Below are 20,966 nucleotides of genomic sequence, written 5' to 3' on the forward strand. Positions count from 1 at the left end.
CCACACTCCGAATTAATTGTTAGGTGCCTAAGATGCAACTCAGGTACATCAAGGAAGAAAAAAACACACAGGGACAAACCGAAGACAGGCCAAGTTAGGGACAGGTCCTTCTTTCACAGACACGCATGGGTGTTTTCTTGTCTTTCTTTCAACAGGAGCATGGTCTAAAGCACATCTATCCCATAAAATCTAGCAGACCTAAACAGCTCCTTTTCCATGAGGTGCAGATTCATTCACCCATTTTCACATTTGACTTTCATTAATAATGCCAGGCAGTGACGCAGAGCGGTTTGTTTATTCAGAACAATCTTTTAATCCCATCTTGCCTTCAAAATAAATTACCAAATAAACTCTTCCATGAGCAATACTCTAAATCATGAGGTGGTCACAGGACAAAGTCTTCCCACCACAGAAAATAAAATCAAACATTTTTTAAACTTGTTTTGGTTTTGCTGATTTTTTTCCTCCCAAAACATTAGGATTCTGCAAAATTTTATCTGACATGAAAATCAGAGTGCAGTAAACAGCAGATTCTTTGCTCAATCACACATCAGTTACAGAATCAAAAAACACCAGTACCTTAACAAGAGAATTGCTGCTACAAAATCCTGAGAAAAACATTCCTGGAGAAGGGTGAGAGTTTTTTGTTTTTAATTATTTAGTTTTGTTGATGTGTCCTATCTGTCTATTTTCCTGGGGTAAGTGGATTAAAACAAATAAACAATATATTTTTTTAATGACACAGTACTTTGCAGCAAGTTATCTCAAAATACTACAAGTCCTTAGAAATTAAAACTCCCAACATCCCTGTAAGCTAGGGACTTTACAAGCAGAAAAACTTGCATTGAAAGACTAAATCACCAGTCAAGATTGCACAAGGACTCAGTTGTGACTCTTGTGTTCATAGCCCATCACAATCTTTATTTTGTACAGAATTATTTATTATGGCTATCATAATTACTGTTCAGGTTTCATTTTAGTGTTATCCTGCTGGAAAGTTATCCCTTCACAAGATAGGATGCTTTGGAGTAACAAAAAGTCTGATGCATTACAAACCTTTTTCAGATTTAACTCATAACCGTGACCTTTAACACTCTAAACCTGGATTGCTCCGCAGTTATTTTCATACTGGGATGGAAGTGCTGCATCACTCTAAAACTGCAAAGTAAGGCTGATGCAGCAATAAGCACTGTATCATTACAGAAGGACAGCTCTACAGACCACAGGGTGTACGTCCCTTCTTTTACTATTTTTTTCTTCCCCTCTTTTGTTTTGCTTTTACTTGGCTTTAGCTTTTGGCCAAGGCAGTTGACAGTGTTTCCAGACACCTATTCCCAAGGGACTTGTCTTGCCCTCATACCAGCAGATCCAACTCCAAGGAATGTGAAATACCTTTGCTGCCAAGCTCAGGCTGCAGTCCCTGCTCTGGGGTTTGCTGGGGAAAACCCTGTGCACAAAGCAGGCAGAAGGCAGCACCAGCATGTTGAGCAACCTCTTTTCTATGGTTTTCTACTCATACCATCTCTCTCCTCAACCAAGATACAAAAAACCCTCCTGCCAGCCACCCACAGCACCAGACTATCAGGCAGCTGATCTAGCTCTTTGCTTGCTGCTTCCTGTCCCTTTAATCACCAGATTCTTTGATTAATAATTGTATATTTCTGTAAAAGGGCAAAAATGCCTCTTCATGTGAAAAAGTTTAAATATATAAAAACACTTCATAAAAATATTTATTAAAAAAATCAAAATGCCCCATGAGCCTGTAAACATAGCCTGTAAATCTCTGTTAACCGTAGTCATTTGAAATGCAGTCTTTCAGGCTCTTAACTGCCCTATCCAATAAGATTTTAAGATAACCGATAGAAATGCCACTTGTCTTGTACTTCTATTCCCATTGCTCCCTTTTTTCTTCTTTGTTTCCAATATGACTGTTTCCCAGCATCGGCAATTTTGGAGATATCATTTGTCTTTGCTTTTAACAGAGTTCTGTATGGCCTCATTTTGAGGCTTTCTTACGGACCGGGCTTGAGGTCTGATTGGTAACACGAGCAACACCAGGATGCTTAGAATGTGCATGTGAAAATACATGGACCTAGAAAAAAGCAGAAAGAGAATATTATATTTTTATTGGTAATAAGATGAACTGTACAGCCTCAATAAGCCCATGCAGAATTTAGTGCTAAGGGATGAATGCAGAAAGTATGAACATGACCTAGTAAGGACCAAAATAAACCCTTGATTCTCACGCAGCCTATGCGTCAATGAAAATGTTGCCATGGATGTTAATGAGGCAAGGAATCAATCAGCAAACACTAGACTCCAAAGTCTGACAGCTCGGATAAACTCACGTAATTTAACTCTAGACTTAATTCAGTTCATCTCTCTTTTAACATTAGAGTATACAAGGCTGCATTCTGAAGAAAAATTCTTCAAACTTAGGATGTAAAATTGTATCAGTTAAAAACAAAAAATAATAAGCAACTGAATGGGAAAGAAAGAAATCATTTCAAATGCTGAAATCTGAAATAAACCAAAAGTTCACCTCTTATCTGAGGAAGGTTAGATAATGGCAACTACAGAAGAATCTTGTTTTTGAAGGCTACTACTCAGGGACACTTTCATTTGATATCATATTAGATATCAAATATTTGTATTTCAAATAATTTGGTATACACAGGATTGAACAGAAACCAAAAATACTTAACCTAGCCACATGAGACAACTTGTTGAGGACCCGGTTTGGGTACAGTAAGGTCCAACTCTTAACCATAGAAATGCACTTTTGTATGGTCTCATTTATGCTTTTTACCGTAGCTCTTAATTTCTTTGCAAGGTACTTACCACCACTGTTAGGTGTGTGGTGCTCTGAAAGTGTTCCTTGGTCCAGAAGCCTACAATTTCCTTGCTTAACATTATCTACATTTAGGTGTTAATTAAGTTCAAATTCACTAGGGCAAAAAAAAATACTAAGGTGATGATCCAGCTTTGGGCAAGGGTGGAAAATCATTTTCACTGCTCAAAATTTGGGTAAAAGTAACAGTTCTCCCTTCTTAGACACTGGCATAGTAATACCAAGTTCTTTACACATATTTGTGTCTTTTGTTTTAAAGTTAGCAACGTAATCTTACATTTATATTTACTACATGGAAACATGGAACGGTCTCTTGTAGCATAAAGCAAACATTTACACACATGGCAAATTTATAAATGAGTTTAGTATTTTAGTCTTTTCTCTCCCTTTTGGTTCTGATTGCTCTTTACTACTTTTGCCTTGAAAGAAGAAACATAGATATTAATGTAGTAACTCGGAAAGCATTTTACTAGAACTGGGAAAGATCTGGAGTCATTTCTATATGGTAAGTTTCTGCGTTGAAGTCCAATGTTTTAAGAAAAAGGAAAGAAAAGGTCAAAATTAAAAACCTTTCAAACAGACTTACTGACAGCAGCTGTCTTGACTATCAGATTAATGTTTTTATTTTAGAGGAATGAATCATCTTTCTTCTTGACCAAAACCTGTTATTCTGACAGTTCACTGTAGAATCAAAGAAAAGTAAAGCCATATAGAGTAGTCTCCCTTTTTAAATTATTTCTGAATTTCTCTATTTCAAGTTATGTTTACTAGAGTATATTCAATATACTCTGCAAACCCAGTGCTTATTTGCACTTATTTTTGAGGGACCGATGGAAGTATTCACACACAAAAAGAAAAACGTAATGATTTCAATAAGTAATAATCTGTCAGGTACTCTCTTATTTCCTGCTGATCAGTCACCTCTCCTGCTCCGTGCAGTCAGCAGCTGGAAATCTGTTCCTGTCTCATTGAGTCCTTCCTACTGTCAACTCACATTGTGCTTAACCTCTCCAGCCTTCACCACTGCTAAAGGCTGAGACTTGACTGCTTTGAAAAAGGAAGCTGAGTATGTGAAAAGTCAGATTAAATAACAACGCAAAACGACTGAGAAGTAAGAAAGAAGGGCTCCTACTTGGCACTACTAGCTAATTAAGTTACAGGAGTACAGAAATCGCTCCTTACGTTATCAAATATCCTGTTTGAATTCCTTTCAGATCTGATGAAATGCCAATTGCCTTTCAGCATGCCTTGCATTATTTAACAAAGCCACACTGGTCTGAGGTGCCATAACCAGGAGAGAACTTACTTGTAAAACTTAACTGTGGGCTCAACAGCCAGCATTACAAAGGGTGCAACTGTATAGCAAACTGCTAGTTGAGTGACAACCCAGGTAGCAACGTCATAGGCTATCTTGAGAGGCACCGATGAGAGGAAGTAATGTCTGCAATTGCTTCTTATCTGCATGTCAAGGAAAAGTAAACAGAAAATTACATAAATTCACTTCTTAGGCAAAGTCACACAAGCATACTGCAAGCATATGTATTGCACTTATTATCAGCGTTATCACCAAAAAGTTTACATACCCTTTTGAAAGCACTGAGAGTCGGAAGGCAGGCAGAAGTGCATTAACTGTCATATCTAAGATCCCACAGTTAACCAGTGGTAAACAGAGAAGTGGCCCAATTTCCTCTGCCATAATCAGCAGAGCAGACTCTCATGCAGGAATCTTGGACAATAACCTCAAGGAGGGAAGTTGTTATGATCTGATCTTCCTCCCTCCCATTTTTATTTTTTTTATTTATTACTGCTTTTCAACTGTGAAACAAAGTTACTTTATATGAACAAGTATGTGTTTATACCTGGTCAGTTCTCTACAGATTTGGGTTTAACTTCACATCTGTGAAATGGATCCTCACAAATGAGAGGCAAAGCACGTGTTAAAACAGCATGCTCAGCAACTTGCTGTGGCCATAGGGGGTAATACTAACCATTAGCTTAATTCGCCTTTCAGATAGACCTGGTTATTAATCCATATTCAAATGTTGAAAGAGAACAGAGGGGCTTCCCAGCCCTGACCAACTGGCTGGTTCAGCCTGAAGGATAAATTGCACAAGTGATAAATGCAGCCTCAGTGTGACATGAAAGCTGTTTTGCCTTTGGTGGCTCTACCCAAGACCAGGCCCATAAACACAGAGCCCAGTTCACCCCATCAATTGCATCCACATGACAGCACTCCAGCTAGGGCTAATGCTCAGCCCATAACAGTTACTGTGAAAAAGTGGACCCAGAGCTAATTACAAGTCAGCATCCATGCAACATGAACTAGCAGAAGTCTGGTCTCAAGCTTAACCTTGAACGCCATGCTAATTTGACTGCACAGACACAGCCAGTAGTACTCCCAAACTCCCACCTAATGATACACTCACAAGCAATGTTTTCTCTGACAGCCAGGGGCAGTATTGCAGCACGCAGAGAATTAGTGCTGGCTTTAACTGTTGGGGGTTCTTTGTAATTAGCATTAATGCAGAACAAAATTTCAGTGAACATCAACCCTGCAAAGGCATGAAAGAGCGCTCGCAGCAGGGACAAGCTGCTTGACTGTGCCAGGGTGGTCCCTGCAGCTGATAGCTGGATAACGTCTAGAAAGGGCCTTGGAAGAGAACAATGAAAGGTACATACTGCTCTGGCTGCGAGTGTGATAAGGATTCCAGTGAGAAATGTAAAATAATATCCAGGATAGATACCATGCCACAGGGCCGACAGGATAAATGTTAAGGCTGTAGGGTACCAAGGAGCTCTGTCATAGCAAACACTGTGAAGAGGAAAACAAAACAAGAAGCTGAATACAGCAGAACAATGGAAACTGCAAATCCTTCTCAGCTGTTAACATCTTATTCTGTTTTCTTACAGGTCTCATCTTGACTCGGTTACAGTCTAGGGTGTAAGGTGCTCTCCCTTTGATAACATGGAAGGTTAGATGGAAAGAGTTAGCAAGCTTTTATGCACTGAGTATCCAAAGAGTGCCTGTACAAATATTCCCACTGCTCTCAGCAGTCAAATAAATAGAATGGCAGAGAGCAGGGAAGACTTCCCATTCAAGTTTAGACTTTTAATCTGGAATTGCACACTACTCTTCAAAACCCTGATCGTAAATCAAGAGCAAGTAGAAGGACCAACAGATACCACCACACCCCTTACTGGTGAACAGAAGTATTTTTATGCACTGTTATCTGAGAGATGCTGGGAACAACAGGGAGTGCCTTTAGCTATTGCAAAGCAGGGGATTCCTGCTAATTTTTGCAGCCCAAAATATTACTCCAAAGATGGAAATGAATGATACCAGTTCAAGAATACATTATGAGGTCTATTTGGCTATCTGAGTTTTAACAGAGATGCTGTGTTCCAAATAAAATAGTTGAGAAAATGTATTTCTTACTAGGAACATCAATTGAATTATGAAAAATAGGAGATACTAAGATAACATTTAGCAACAAAAATAGTCACAATAACCATGATATATTTGTGCCTACACTTCAGACACTGCGTTAACTGACTGTACACTGAGCTTTAATCATGCCAAAAAGTGTAACAAGTAACAGGACACAGTTCCATTTTAAAAAACTGAACTTAAGCTAATATTTACATAAGCCTTATCAGACAGATTAAAATCGGATCATCTCAATGCTATAATAACTCTCTTCTCCATATCCTAAACAAGGACTCAGTAGAAAGCTTCTTGTGATAACGCCAAACTGGACTACACCAAAGCTCTGAAGACTCAGATTCTCCCCAGTTCTAAATGAAATGGATCCTAGCGACACAACGAGGCTTGCCTCCGGTCATAATATGCATGGGAAACATAATACAGCACCGTGAAACATTACAGCAAACACTATGGAGGAAGACACCAGCCTTAAATATGCCATCAAAATGCTATTACTTTTCATTTTGGAAGATATGAATGGTTCATTTCTGGCTTTTCTGCTCGTATATAAAATGTGGACGTTTTAACATTTGCAACAACAAAACTTCATAGCATCAAAACCCACTGTGTTCCACCAACTTTTAGAGAGAACAAAAGACTATACATTGATAAGACTCACCATCAGCATTTTTTCAGGCCATCTAAAGTTTTTGGGTCTCACAAGCAAATTGCTGTTTCATCCCACTTACCGTTTTAGCCAGGCAGCTGTCTGAATGTTCCAGTTTTCAATGTACATTTTAAAACTTGTTGCAGTCTAAGAAAGAAGTTCACATGAAATGTTAGCACTGAAACCTGTAAAATAACACTTGCATTTTAAGTTAGAGAAGCAATAATAGGAAAACATTTATTCCAGTAGCTAACTATTGTGAAGATTGTGCCACAGTCCATCATTACACTAATATATTTTGGGAGGGACATTAACTAGGTTGATTGCTCACTGCCAGCACTCGGCACTTGCTTTGTTTTGTAAAATTAAACACAATGTTTGGTTATTTTTCAAATTACGAGAAATCTGAAGAGCTTTCTTGTTTTAAACGTTTGGCCTTCCCACAGTTCATAAACAGCTTCATTTCTGGAAGAGAAATCTTGCCACCCATTACACAGTCTGGAATTCCCTAGAGTGCTATTAAAACAAAGTGTTATAAAAACTAAAAGATATGCGTTATTATTTGGAAAAGGAAGGAGGAAAATTGCAAAAACATGGACAAAAATAAATTCAGGACTAAATTTAGAAGCTAACTTTCAGCTCACTATCCAGCTTGAGAAACTGGAGTGGACTCCAGGGCCCTGGGGAAACTACCTGTACCTCCTCACAGCATCAGTTCCCTCAGCTTGAGGGGACTGCTCGATCCTGTCAAGCATCAATTCCCCTAATCCTGGCCAACTCCACCTCTGGCAGTTCCCTGTTCCCACTCCCCCTTGCTCCTTGCTTGCTGACAGAAACTTCCCAGGGTGTTCTCATCAAGCAGGAATAAATAACTGGTCTCCACTGATTCGATGAAACCACATTATTTTGTGCTATCAGCTGAAGGCATGGGCACACCAACCAGAAGGAATAAAGAGAATAGTTTCCAAGGGGAATATTCAGATACTTTTGCCTTTTCACAAAGAACCCTGATGATTGGCACTGCATCCTCTGTTTAAAAAGTTAAAAACGATTAGCAATTCCCAATGCAGCACTGCCACATTTTAATAGCATTACTGCATGATTGCACCAAGAGAAGCCAAGAAAAATATAATTTCTCTTCCAAGTAATATTGTCACTCTCTTTTGGCCTCCTTTAAGTTCCCATTACTCTACCAACAGAGAAACTGGTCACTGGCTGTCAGAATATGCACACTGCCAAGGTTTTCTTCAAGCCGTCCCCCACACATTTAGCCACCCATGTCCTTTTAATGTCCTCAAAACTCCTGACACATCCTTGTCTTCATCCAACCCCTACAGTCCAGGTTAGACTGTAGGCACACTTAGCACTCCACTTCCCAACCCTTAGCAGTTTTACACATGAAAGTGGCTATCCTGCTCAAAATGCACTGCACAATCACACTTCTCCCTTAACTCCCAGAATTGTTGGTGCATACAGGAACAGTTCAAGGCTTACATGAAGCTCTGTAGTCTCTCTTCTTATTGCACACATGACCAAATCAATGGAGGCCTGGTGTTTTGTTTTGGTTTGTTTTTTGTTTTTTTTCCCTGCTGACTCAGATGCTCTTTAAGATAAGACTGGGAAATTTGGAAAGCCACAGTACATCATCCCTCCTGGCAGAACTTCTGAGGCCGGTATGACCCTTCTGCTTTATGCTCCTGGAAATAATTTCTCCACCCTGATCTCTGTTGCTCATCTGAAGGAAAAAATTCTGTAGAGCCCACAGTTCAGCAGGTAGAGGAGAGCAAAGGCTCCTGTTTCCTTTGTTTGGCTTTACTGAAGAGCACTGCCTACACTTTACTATCCTCATTCATACAGGAATTGCCCTAGCCCATCTAGGCAGGAATTGTTTCCTGCCCTGAAACTGAATTAGGTATTTATTCAAGATTTCTGAGTGGAACCTTGCATGCTATTGCTATCGAGGAGTAAAAGCATTTTGGGGATGTGCATTCTGTACTACTCAAGGAGAGATGTATAATGAGGATTAAGATAAAAAACAGAGAAAGGATGTTGAGAAAGTGAGAATGTATATACTTTCAGCTTTCGCATCTTTCAACATTTTTCAACTAATAATTACAGGGGCCCTTTCATTTTTGAGAAATTGACATGAAGCACACTTGCTTCATCACAGGTCATTCAGCAATAAGGCAGTTAACTTGTTGTTTTCATCTGCTTTTCATTTTAAAAGCATAACTACCGAATTACAGGGGAAAGTTCCTCCTATTTCTAAAGGAAATAAGCCTTAAGAAAGCAGTTTTAGACATGTAAACATTTTTACATCCCCCTTGCACTCAGAGAATATTCTTCAGAGCAAACAAATAACCATACTGGCCATCTCTTGCTTCAGAAAAAAAACACTAACATAGTTTACAAAAGACTAATGGATGTTAAAAGCATGCTGCAGTCACAAGAAATATGTGTGACCAAGGTTTGAGAAATCATGTGGTTTGCTGAACAGAGCTCCAGATCAGCCACCCTGTAAGCTCTACATGGCCCTGCCAATCCTGTTCAGGTTACTCGGTCTGTACCTGTTACCTCTTGCACCCCAGCTTGTTTCCACTTACAAGAGGCCCTCCAGCTATATGCAGAGACCCAAACTCTTTCATGTGTTTGTGCAATGCCTATCGATGTGATAGCCTCTTTCACTACCAGCACATATTTCAGCTGGGTTACGAAAGGGGAATGCTGCAAGAAGCAGATAGATGCAATACACCGCAGATGGTGAAGAATCATAGCTGCGAGCAATTTATTGACCCGCTGAACTCAGCCACAATCTACAGTAATTGACTGCTCATTTATTAAACATCTGATTAATCATTTATTAGCCTTCTATAAACTATTTACAAATGCAACCTGAATACAGAGCATGACAAAGGCTGTGTGACAGACGCTATTTATCTGCCCAATAGATAAAACACAAAACCTCTCAAATTAAAGAGAGGCAGCCTGGTGGCATGGACTTACTTTCCTTCTAGCAAACAGTCTCCCCATTATCACGGCAATTTCTCTGTGCCCGTTATGCTAATGTAGCCACTCTTTTAACTCACCTCAATGTTCCAGATATTCAAATTGGACAACAGGTCCCAGCAGAAAGCACCTCTCTCATCAACTCCACTGAATCCATAACCAGCCGCATTGTTGACTGCATCTGCTGCAATATCAAAGCAAAATGGGTCAAATCAGACTGATGGAGGAGCCGTCGTCTCTTACAAGTCTGTATGTCACTGAACACACATTCAAGCCATCTTTATAGTAATTAGCAACTTCTCTTTCAAAAAGAAGCTTCCTCTTAGTAAAGGGGCATTGCTATATGGCAACACAGGAGAATCACTTCCTGAAGAGGAAAGATGAGCTACTCCTTTAACAGAAGAAACAATAAAATAAAATAAAATAAAAATAATAATGAATAGAAATCATTTTTCCTATTATTCTCCCCATATCCATATTACACTGGAGATAGATGAAAAAGAGTTGTCATATTTATTAATACGTAATTAGTATTTTCCTCAAAAGGATATCAGGATGTCCCAGCACTTCCCAGAATTCAGAAAAGCTGTAAGGTCTCCACAACACGATCACCATTTTGACTAAGGGTTACATCATGATTGTTTTAATCGGGACTTTTATTCATCCTTTGGTAGATAAAGCCTTTGTCTTAAACCCATTGTTCAGTGCCTCACTAAAGTACCCAACCATCTCTACAAATCAAATATTGAGTAACTTCAGTTACAGACTTAACTACTACATGTGCAAATAAAAGCCTGGGTAACAGTAGGCATTTCACATGCTGTGCTCCCACTTGCTGTTGCAATGAAGCACAGCACAACTCCACAGGCTGAATGAATTTCTTGCTCTTCCTCAGGGTACTTGGGCAACTATTTCCCAGCCTTGCTTGGGAGCCATCTGGTCATCAAGTCTTAAAAAATGCTTTTAATGTGCCCCTGCCAGAAATTCTCTCCCTGTATACCAAGAGAACAGGAAGGGTTTGTTATCTCTAGATGCAGACGCCACTGAGGAGATGGGAAGAAAAAGGAAAGCCAAAATACAGGTAGGTAGGTAAAGCTTATCCATCTAGACTGATTACAAAATACAAGCCTGGAATAAACCAAGCTCTAAAAAGGTCAGAATTTATTTCCAGAGTCTGGAAACAGATTTTGCTTTGTAAGTGCTACAAATTTAGGCACAACTTCATGGAGAAACCTCAAAGCAGAACACCACAGAGAGAACCTAATTAACAACAATAGCAATAAATAAATAAATTAATAAGCAGCCTTCTGTAATCTGAAACTTCCCATTTACTTTCCACTTTACTAAATGAGCTAGATTTTACTGATGGAAAGAAAGGTCTCCCATTTTTCAGATCTCGCCATGTATTTTTTATTTGAAAAAAGAACCCTGTCTAAAATTGACTGTATGGCCTGCCAGTGTCTTGCTATGAGAGCAGCAGCAAGCTGCAAGACCCACAGGACTGTGCCTGGAAAGAGACTGTCACACCAGAGCAGAGAACTCCTAGGTTTGCTCCTCCTTGCTCAAAGGGTAGCAGGGACTGCTTAGTGTTTCTCTGGCAAATGCAAGAAATGAGAAATCCAGGGGCACAGCAACGCTGCAGACCTGTTGGCCTCTTGCTTCACACACGGACATCTACAGAACAGCATGGTTTGGGCATAAAAGCATCTCAGCTGTCCTGCCCTCAAATTAATTGCAAAACCCCAACCTCCACAAAGCCCACCAGAGGTTTCGCTGTTGACTTGAACAGCTCTGGCTTATTGCTTTTGCTCTGCACAAACCCTTGGATGCAGGTGCTCAATTCCAAATTGCTTTCAACAGTAGCTCCGAGTCAAGTTTGCAGCTATGCTCCCATGACTATTGCTACTGCAAGGAGAAGCTGAATTTTCTGTCTTTCCACGGATCTGGAGGAATTCAGCAGCACGGCTCTCGCACAATGGCATGACTGTCCTCTTCTGAGAGCAGGAAGTGCTTATCAGCAGTTTCAGCAGGCACTTTTGTGCCATGCCTTGTGCCATGCCACAGGGAGCTAAACAGCAAAAGGATAAAACATCTGCTGTTTTGTTGCCTGGATTTGTAACATGAGGAACAGAGACCTTACCCACCAGCATGCAACGTATGCTCTTCCTGAAACCCCTCATCTGTAAGATATTTTTGCAGCCCCTAAGGCTCGCTCATTCCTGTCACAAATCCAAACTCAGATATCTCTTTGATAATGGTCTTTTAGTTAACTATGACACTGGAAAACTTGTAAGTTACAAATTAATATTGGATCCCTCTAAAAAAACTTCCTGAGCAAACAATTCTTTATCCCAAAGTCTTTCCCATCCTACAGATGCCAGTCCTCAGTGTTCTTTTCTTGATCCATCTTGATTTACTCCCAGCAGTTCAATTACAGCCTCACAACAAATTTTACTGGTTCTTTCCATCCCATCCCAATGACACCCTTCTCAGTTTTGGGTGTATATATCACTGTAGGATCTCCCTACATGCAAAGCCTTGTACACACACCAAAAAAAAATAAGTAAATCAGTCACTCAATTTTCAACCTAGGCTAGAAGGATTTGACTCCTCACACATAAAAGATTATTAAAAGATTATTCTGACCACCAGTCTAACTGGCTTCCAATATCAAAGCCTTTTTTTTTTTTTTTTTTTACTTTCTCTTTCTAATGAACATTCTTCTATCTCTGCTCCTTTTCCTTGCAGAGGTTCTTGGGTCTATCCCATAGCCTTCTTCATTGCCCACCTGCCCTGTGGTTCTCCAGTCCTCTCTCTTGCTCGCTCAAGGCTAGCCCATGCACAGGACCACAGAGTGCCTCTGATGCAAAGCCTAATTTTAGTTCTCCACAAGAACCACAACTTTCTAATACAGATGTGTGTGCTAAAGATGTCTCATAACAAGAGAGAGGTCTGTACATCATAACATACTTGTCTACATACACTGCCTACAGGAACACGTGTATATCTCCTGGATGAACTACAGGTCTAGGGACTATTTTATTTCATTTACTTCCCACTACTTCAGCCCTCCCAAACCCCCTCCCCATTTATGAACCAATTTGTTACTCACAAAAATAAGTGAAGCAGCCAGACTTACCTAACGTCCACGCAAAGTAATACTTTGGTTTTGCTGCCTGTGTAACAACGTACAGGTAACCAAGTCTTGATAAGAAGGGTGTTTTATCAAGAAATTCATTATCAATAATATATGCCATAGGAAAGTTCTTGGTAAGTGTCAAGAATAAAACAAGAGATACTAGTGTGATACACAGCTTGTACATCACTGCTCCCTGAAAAAGACAAATGACAGTGAAATATTCATTAGAAGCATTTGCTTAAGGGAAAGGAAAATACCAGTGCTCATGGCATACAAAAAGAATGTGATTCAAGAAGCAATAAAGCTAGTGACAAAGTTGACAATAATTAATTTAGAAAGGGTGACAAAGAAAAGGCCACACTACAACCTTATGTCTAATGTAGTTTATTGAACTAACTATAGTTGGCTGCAAGTGAGAATTTATAGTCAAAATTGGCCATGATCTTCCCCAGACTCCTACAGCAATTAGTGGAGGTCCTAAAATGAGAAAGGAAACAAACTAACAAACAAAAGCAAAATGGAAAGGAGAAAGCTTTCCTATATGTACTGTCATCTCTTGGAACTGAAGACTGGGCTCCTCATAGAAGCCAAAAGCTTTGGTATTCAGTACAACAGTGGGCCTTATTGTTCAGCTGCCATCCAGGTGCCTTGCTAAAAAACACTGGTCAAAAAAGCATACACAACATGTGTAACTTCCCATGATATAGGGTATCTGCAGCACCATGCTCACTTCTATTACTGCTCTCTAGCTTTTTATATATTAAAATTATCACCAGTCATGTCAGTAGTTAAAAGCTTCATTTCAAATAAGCATCAGGAGTAAACATTCCTTGATACAGGCATAATTAAAAAGGTAAATCTGACACTTGGATACCATGTAAAAATTGACTCGTGCATTCTCAGATCAGTAAAAGTGCAATACGTTATTGAAACAACAATGCACTTTTGGATCCCAAGTACTCTTTTTATACCTTTTCCACATTCAGTAATAAACTAATGTGTGATTATTTTAAAATGGGTACAATGCAAATGTTAATATTCTCTGCAGACTTGCATCTAACACAAGATGGTCCTTATTCTGACCTCAGTAATACTAATGTAAATCAGAAGTAACACCACTGAAGTCAGTAGAAATACAACTGTATGCAAACAGGAATCAGATATGTAGCAGCAGATGCTCAACCTCAGAAAAGACATACTGCACTCACTCACAAAACTATGCGCTCAGTGTCACTTTAAGACAAAAGAGAAGAATCTGGTTCTCACACTGTTACCCTGTCTTACAATAAGGTAATTTATAAGAAGGTCTTACATAGTATTGAAAAATAAAACAAAAGTGTTGCACTTACTAACCTTGTACATGAAAAATGACCCCCAAGTAATTTTAAAGAGTGAAATTGCCTTGCAAAGCACCTGGGCACAGTTTCTGATGGGCCATAATTCCTGTACTCCCAATGTATTCTGCATTACAGGCAGGATTTGACTTTTCTTTCTGACAGATGTGCTGTTTTCTTCTTCTGTCTGGAGCTGAACTGCAATTAATAGTTATTAGAACCTGCAGAATGTTCCCACTGCTGCACAAAGGGCACCCATTGACCAGTGACCCATTCTGCAAGCCAAATACATTTGGGGAATTCAAGGGAAGACACCAGCCCCTTCACCCCTGACCCAGTGATAAAAACAGCAGCCACTTCACAGAGGAAAAAAAAAACAAACAACAACAACAACAAAAACCACTACTAACGTTTACTGGCAAGATAATCCAAAAATGGGTTTTCCTCTTCATTTTTAATTATGAGAATCCTGTACAAAGCTGTACTCTCCTGCCCTTTGCAATCAATCTTTGCCATTTTAAAACTTACAGTTGGAGAAGGATCAGGAAGTCTGTCATAACCCTTCTGCTTCCAGTTCACTTCTAATAGTTTCATATGCACATGTCTCCCTTCAATGAAGGCTATATAATCCTTATAATTGCTGCAAGGCCCAGCTATGATGCTCATAAAATTGAGAAGATAGCTTAAATACTCCAGTAAAGATGGTCTTGTCCTGGGGAAATCATCCACGCACAACAAAACAAAACAAAACAAACAAAAAACATGTTAAACACAGCAAAGGCTTCAGTGAACACTTTTTTGTTGTACCGCCTGCTTCAGTCCTCAACTCTCTCCTAACATCTCCCCCCTAGATGAAAGCTTACTATATCTTTTTGGGGGGTAAAGATGAATCACAGCCTCTCACATATCCCAGTGATGTCTGGCAGATGGCAGTCTGAACAAGGGCAACGTGGAAGTGCGCAAACTACAGGTGAACAAACGTTACCAATCTGAAAAGCTGTAGTCTTATTACTAAAAGCATTGCAGTTTTAAATTAGTCATAAATCTAAGTATCTACTCTCAAGCAAATTGACTTGCACGTTTTGGCCAGGCCAGCAGTAACAACAGCAAGAATCTGGTAGCTGTTTTGGACACCTGCCTGGTAAGTCATGGACCAGTAACGGCTGGCAGACCACAGGCTGAGTAACACCAGCCTAGCCAAGCTGTTCAATGCAATACTTTGTGTTGTTATGCAAACTATAGGGCAGGGAGCTTTTGAGACACAGACTGCCAGGCCTGAGAGGAGCTCTCAGCCACCCTTCTCAAAGCAGCTGCCAGCACTGTTCAGCCTTCTGAAAAATGGGAAGTGCAATGTGAGACACACAGGAACAGAATGAAGAGGCACTCCGTCCTTCTGTGCAAATAAAGGAAGTAATCGTGTGTATTGCATCATGGACAGGAAAAGGAAGTATGGGGGGGAAAAAAAAAAAAACACATAAATCAAAAGACATCTGAAGAAGAAAGTCGAAGTCCATCTTGGTTGCTATTTCTATTTTGCAAGTGCATAACCCACAAGTTCCTGTGGGAGTTTTACAATTAGATGTAAAATGAGGATTCACTGTCATTGTAACAGATTAGTAGGACAGAAAAGAAAGATGTGCAGGCCTCTTACTGCTAGTGTAGTTTCTAAAGTGCTGAGCTTGCTTTATTTACATGACAGAAAAACACCAATATCTATACTCAGCAGTGAGATACACAGTGCTCTCCATTAATGTGCTAATAGTCACCAAAGTAAATAAGGACTCCCCAAAAATGAGAACAGGAACTAAGGCACAATGCTTTAGGACTCTCCTGTCCAAGATACAGGTGGACATGCATAAACCAAAACCTACTTAAAATTCTTTCAGACTAAAACATAAATTTCTATGTTTTCTAGCAGAAAAATTAAGCAACAGTTAAGCAACTGCTGTTGCCTACTTTTATTCTGAAGCGGAATTAGTTTGAATAAACAGTTAGCTTAGCCAGGATTTTCTGCATTCACTCTGCTGGTCATTGTGGATGCTAGTGTCTGAATGATACATTGTCTGGTGAAAACATTTCACAGAAAGATGCAGCAAACAATTTGGGGTAAGGCTCATCTTTCTGTTCTGTAAAATTGTGATGGCGATCTGGGCTTCTGAGAGTAAGATAAAAATAAGAGTAAAAATAAAGTCATTAGTTTCAGCTTAGATTGTGCACGTGGGTGGGTGGGGAGACATGAGCAATGCACGAAGGAATGTACAGAGGATGAGTAAGAAACAAAAACAGACCAAGAACAGAGGGAAGACAAAAGGCTGCATTACCAAAGGGGATTTAAAACTCCTCAGTTATGATTTGTCTGCCACCAACACTTGAGCTATTGGCATACACTTCTATGTTGTGAGCTCATCTACTGTACAAAAAAAAAAAAAAAAAAAGGACCAGCCTGTTTGGTGAGAATTTGACTAGAATTAATCATATGGCCACAAGGGCCCACTGCAGTTGAACATTACTGCTGTGAGCTTGAAAAACAAGCAAAAACATATGGGCCACAGCAAAAGTTATATAAGTCTCCCTACAGAATTTTTGCTTTTCAAGAAACTACTCTCTTACTTTTAGAAGCTCATAGGCAGATTTTCTGAGGGCTCTATCTTCTGCCTTAGAAACAACTTCCTTGGCCCTAAACATTCACTTCATGGTGAAAAGTAGTTATGAGAGTAATCCTAGTTCTTCTGAAAAAAATAATTCATCTGTATCAAGAGACAAGAAAGGAAAAAAGATGCTTGAACACGTGATTAATATGCTGTCTCCCTCTGAAAAAGGAGAAGATTAGTCACATAACTTGAAGGACTAATACTTGAAGTACTAATTTTATGGAGGGAGATAGGAAAAATAAAATTTCACTGGGAATTTTGGTGAAGAAAAGCAGTACTTAAAGTGTCAAACAAAAACGGACTTCTGGTATGCAGTAGTTTGCCAGCAGAGGAAGAGTATTCTGTTGCAGAAAAATAGCGTATCAGAGGTAAAATGAAGACAACAGACAAAAAGTCTGCACAATACAACCTTAGCCAGAATATAAAGAATTTGATTTCACCAAAGACTGCTTTTGTTTCACATGGAGGATACATTTAAGTCAGTGAGACCTTGCCATGACCTTAAGCGTGGTATTGACTAGCACAGGGTGATAAAGGCAGAAGCCCTAGGCCAAAGAAATAGAGAATAGAGCAAAGAAATTTGTGTAAGGAGGGCACTAACAATGCTATTACAAAAACAAAATTCCTCAAGCAAATAGAAAAAGCAGGAAACACTTTTATCCTTTTATGAACTGGGAAGAGGCAGGGAACATTTTCATGGTTTGGATCACTTGTTACCTCTGACATTGCAAAAGAAAAAAAAAAACACACAACAAATTATAAACAAACTAAACAACAAAAACTAAACTTCTTCAGATGAGATTAAACATATATCAAGGGGTGAATTAAATTCTTACTTTACAGCAAGCCGATTTTGCTCAGCAGTGAGTTCCTCAGCTTGTCGCCCTATTCCTGAACAGAAAAGTCACATTAGATCTTTTCAAAAGCTGAACACTGAAAGCCACCCCCAAAGCCTTATGTTTGCATCCCATAGATAGGAAGTTCCTAAATCCATAGGCTTCAATATCTCTTTGTCACAAGCAATTTTCAGATAGCTCAATTCCCAACTTTTAGGTCAAGTATATTCACGTTCCCTCTATCATGGTTCCTTACCTCATCCCCCCTTTCTCACCCTTGCTAGGCTTTCGGGAGGAGTAGTCGTAGTATTCCCACATACACACAATGCAACTCGCAATGCCACCAACTGGCAGCAACCCCCAGCAGCCTCTGCTAACGGTCTGGTGCTGGAAAAACCTCTGTTCCCAGAAGCTGCTGCCTCATTTAAGCTCCAGCCTCCTGCTGGCTCCTTGGTGAGAAATGGAGCATTTCACAGCAGGAGGATCAGTGGAAGAGAAATGGGCTCTCAAGAAACAGAAGCTTCACTAGTGTGAACTAGCAGCCTGGCTGCCTGCTGCTGGAGCAAACCAAAACACACATATCAGTAATAATCTGGAATTTTACAAGGTCCAGTCTGGAAGCGCAACCTCCTGTTGAGTTCATGTGACTTTTGGGGCCAGAGGCAGAGCACAGAGTCACTGCCCAAGAAAACTATACAAAAGTCCTGTATGATGGCCAGTGTGTAAACAGATGTCACTTATAGCAAATATCTTAAAACCTTCACTCTGAAGCCTTAGCTGTGCTTACTGTGAGAAATCCCACTGGTTTCAGCAAAACTGACCACAGGATGAGTCACACCACTTGACACTGAGCATGCATATATATATGTTTTCACAAGATCGGGGGCTTGGCATCACTCAACATTACTGTTCTCAATGCACCGGCCATAATTACCAAGGCACATCCACATGGCCCATTTTCTGAAAAGACTGCTTATAAGCTACTTTTGTGCATTCTCTCTTCACTGTTTCAGTTCCTAAATACTGGGAAGGGCATGAGCTCCACAGAACTATTAAACACTTAGTTACTTAAAGGGATGGATATTTTGTTTGTCCGTTTCCATTTAAGGCAGCTGCATTAAATTTTTACAAATGGAGATTTGTCACCCATGCTTGAACTGCACGCTGCCTCCCTTTGAACAACTGCTCCATGTATGGACATTCACAATGTAATGAGCCTTTTCCACTATAATTAATCTGTAGGATTTCTGGTTTAAGACAAGCTTGCCACTGCTGTGTGTTCCATTCTGACTGTTCATTTACCTTCAGGATTCTAGGGGTACATGTAGGCAGCACACCACTGTGGCACACAGGGATACCTGAGCTAGCTGGCTTGAATAATAAGGGCAGAGAAGCCCCGGAGACTGTTGTGAAGGTTAACAAGGTCAATTAACCCATGCAGAGCTTCAAGCTGCACTTGCTTATAGCCAGCTAGAAATAACAAACAGACTGTATTGGGCGTATGTGACAAGGGTCTGGTAGCAGGGAAGCTGTAGGGGTGGCTTCTGTGAGCAGAGCCCAGCAGCTGCCCCTCATCAGATCAGAGCCAGCTCCAGCCAGCTCCGAAAGGGATCCGCCGCTGGCCAGAACAAGATTCAGCGGGAGCAACACTCTTTGCACCTCTGTGAGAACAGATTTAAGGAAGGGAAAAAAATGGCTGGGCAAAAAGCAACCGGGAGAGCGAGGAGTGAGAAGCAGCCTTGCAGCCCCAAGATCAGTGCAGCATGAGGGCAGTTCCCCTGCGGCCTGTGGAGAGGCCCCTGATGGAGCAGGCTGTCCCCCTGCAGCCCATGGGTCCCACATGGAGCAGATCTCCACGCTGCAGCCCCCCCATGGGTGGAGGAGCCCCCGGTGGAGCAGGTGGATGTGGCCTGGAGGAGGCTGCGGCCCATGGAGAGCCCCCACAGGAGCAGGGGTCTGGGGGGAGCTGCCGCCCACCTGTGGGGGACCCGTGCTGGGGCAGTTTGCTCCTGGGGGATGGATGGACCCCATGGTACGGAGCCATGTGGGAGCAGTGCTTGAAGAGCTGCTGCATGTGGGCAGCCCCTGCGGGATCATTTTGGAAAGGACGGCATCACATGGGAGGGACCCCACAAGAAGCAGGGGCAGAGAGAGACCATGAAGGAGCAGCCGATGACAAAGTGTCAGGGACTGACCACAGCCTCCATACCACTGCACTGCTCTGGGGCAGGACATAGAAGAGGGGGCATGGGAGGGAAAGTATTCTTAGTTTGCTTTTAGATCTCACTGCTCTAGTCTGTTAGTAATAAGCAATAAATATTAACCTCTCTATGCTGCATGTGTTTTGCCCAGGATAGTAATGGTTGAGTGATCTCTGTGTCCTTGTCCTTGAGCCCCTTCCATTGTATTTTCTTCCCTTTTTCCTTTGAGGAGGGGGAGACCAGTTGTGGTGGAGTTCAGCTGCCCATCAGTGTGAAACCAACACACAGACCCATTCATGTAAACTTGGCTTGAAAACAATGCCAAACCCTGCAGTTTGTTTGTGGCCATCACCTACATCCTAGATCATAGCAATTCTGGATCAGGTGACTCATTTAGTCACCCACAGTTTATAATTCAGTGGGCATTGGAAGTTCACAATGCACCATCAGCAGACGAGCAATAACAGTACTGATGACAACTGGCATTTCTAGTCTTTGCACTGTACTAGACACAAGCATTTTACTAGAAAATAACAACACTCTTTGTCACAGCACAATGCAAGAATGAAGACACCATTATTTTGCCTGCAACTGTGCTTTTCCCAGCACTGGGAAAATGCTATTGAATTCCACCTCTCACAATTTATGCAGCATCATTTAATTGAATATAACCTATCTATCCTAATGCTATCATGCACAGATTTGTTACATTAATGTTAATAGCTGAATCAGATGTATCAGATACATGTATCAGATACAACTTTTGGTTTTTGAGAATCAAGAACTGATTCGGAAAGCTTAATAGAGTTGCACTTCAACATCTAAACAGTGAATACAGATACTAGATAAAATCCAAA

The 20,966-nt window shown here is 40.6% G+C and overlaps 1 protein-coding gene across 1 annotated transcript in view; it reads right to left on the reverse strand.

The window, feature by feature from the left end:
* Positions 1 to 276: 276 nt before the first annotated feature.
* The window catches only part of MBOAT1 (membrane bound glycerophospholipid O-acyltransferase 1), a 56,671-nt gene continuing 35,981 nt past the window's right edge, over positions 277 to 20,966 (reverse strand). Inside the window, exons 6-13 of the mRNA XM_027451222.3 lie at positions 17,909 to 17,963; positions 14,950 to 15,133; positions 13,088 to 13,280; positions 10,029 to 10,132; positions 7,025 to 7,089; positions 5,531 to 5,663; positions 4,158 to 4,309; positions 277 to 2,092 (exon numbers count right to left, since the gene is read on the reverse strand). Coding sequence (XP_027307023.2) covers positions 1,960 to 2,092; positions 4,158 to 4,309; positions 5,531 to 5,663; positions 7,025 to 7,089; positions 10,029 to 10,132; positions 13,088 to 13,280; positions 14,950 to 15,133; positions 17,909 to 17,963 — 1,019 coding nt within the window. The 3' untranslated portion in view covers positions 277 to 1,959. The remainder of the gene's footprint in view (positions 2,093 to 4,157; positions 4,310 to 5,530; positions 5,664 to 7,024; positions 7,090 to 10,028; positions 10,133 to 13,087; positions 13,281 to 14,949; positions 15,134 to 17,908; positions 17,964 to 20,966) is intronic.

Source organism: Anas platyrhynchos, chromosome 2 (genome assembly GCF_047663525.1).
Source record: "Anas platyrhynchos isolate ZD024472 breed Pekin duck chromosome 2, IASCAAS_PekinDuck_T2T, whole genome shotgun sequence".
Taxonomy (NCBI): Eukaryota; Metazoa; Chordata; class Aves; order Anseriformes; family Anatidae; genus Anas; species Anas platyrhynchos.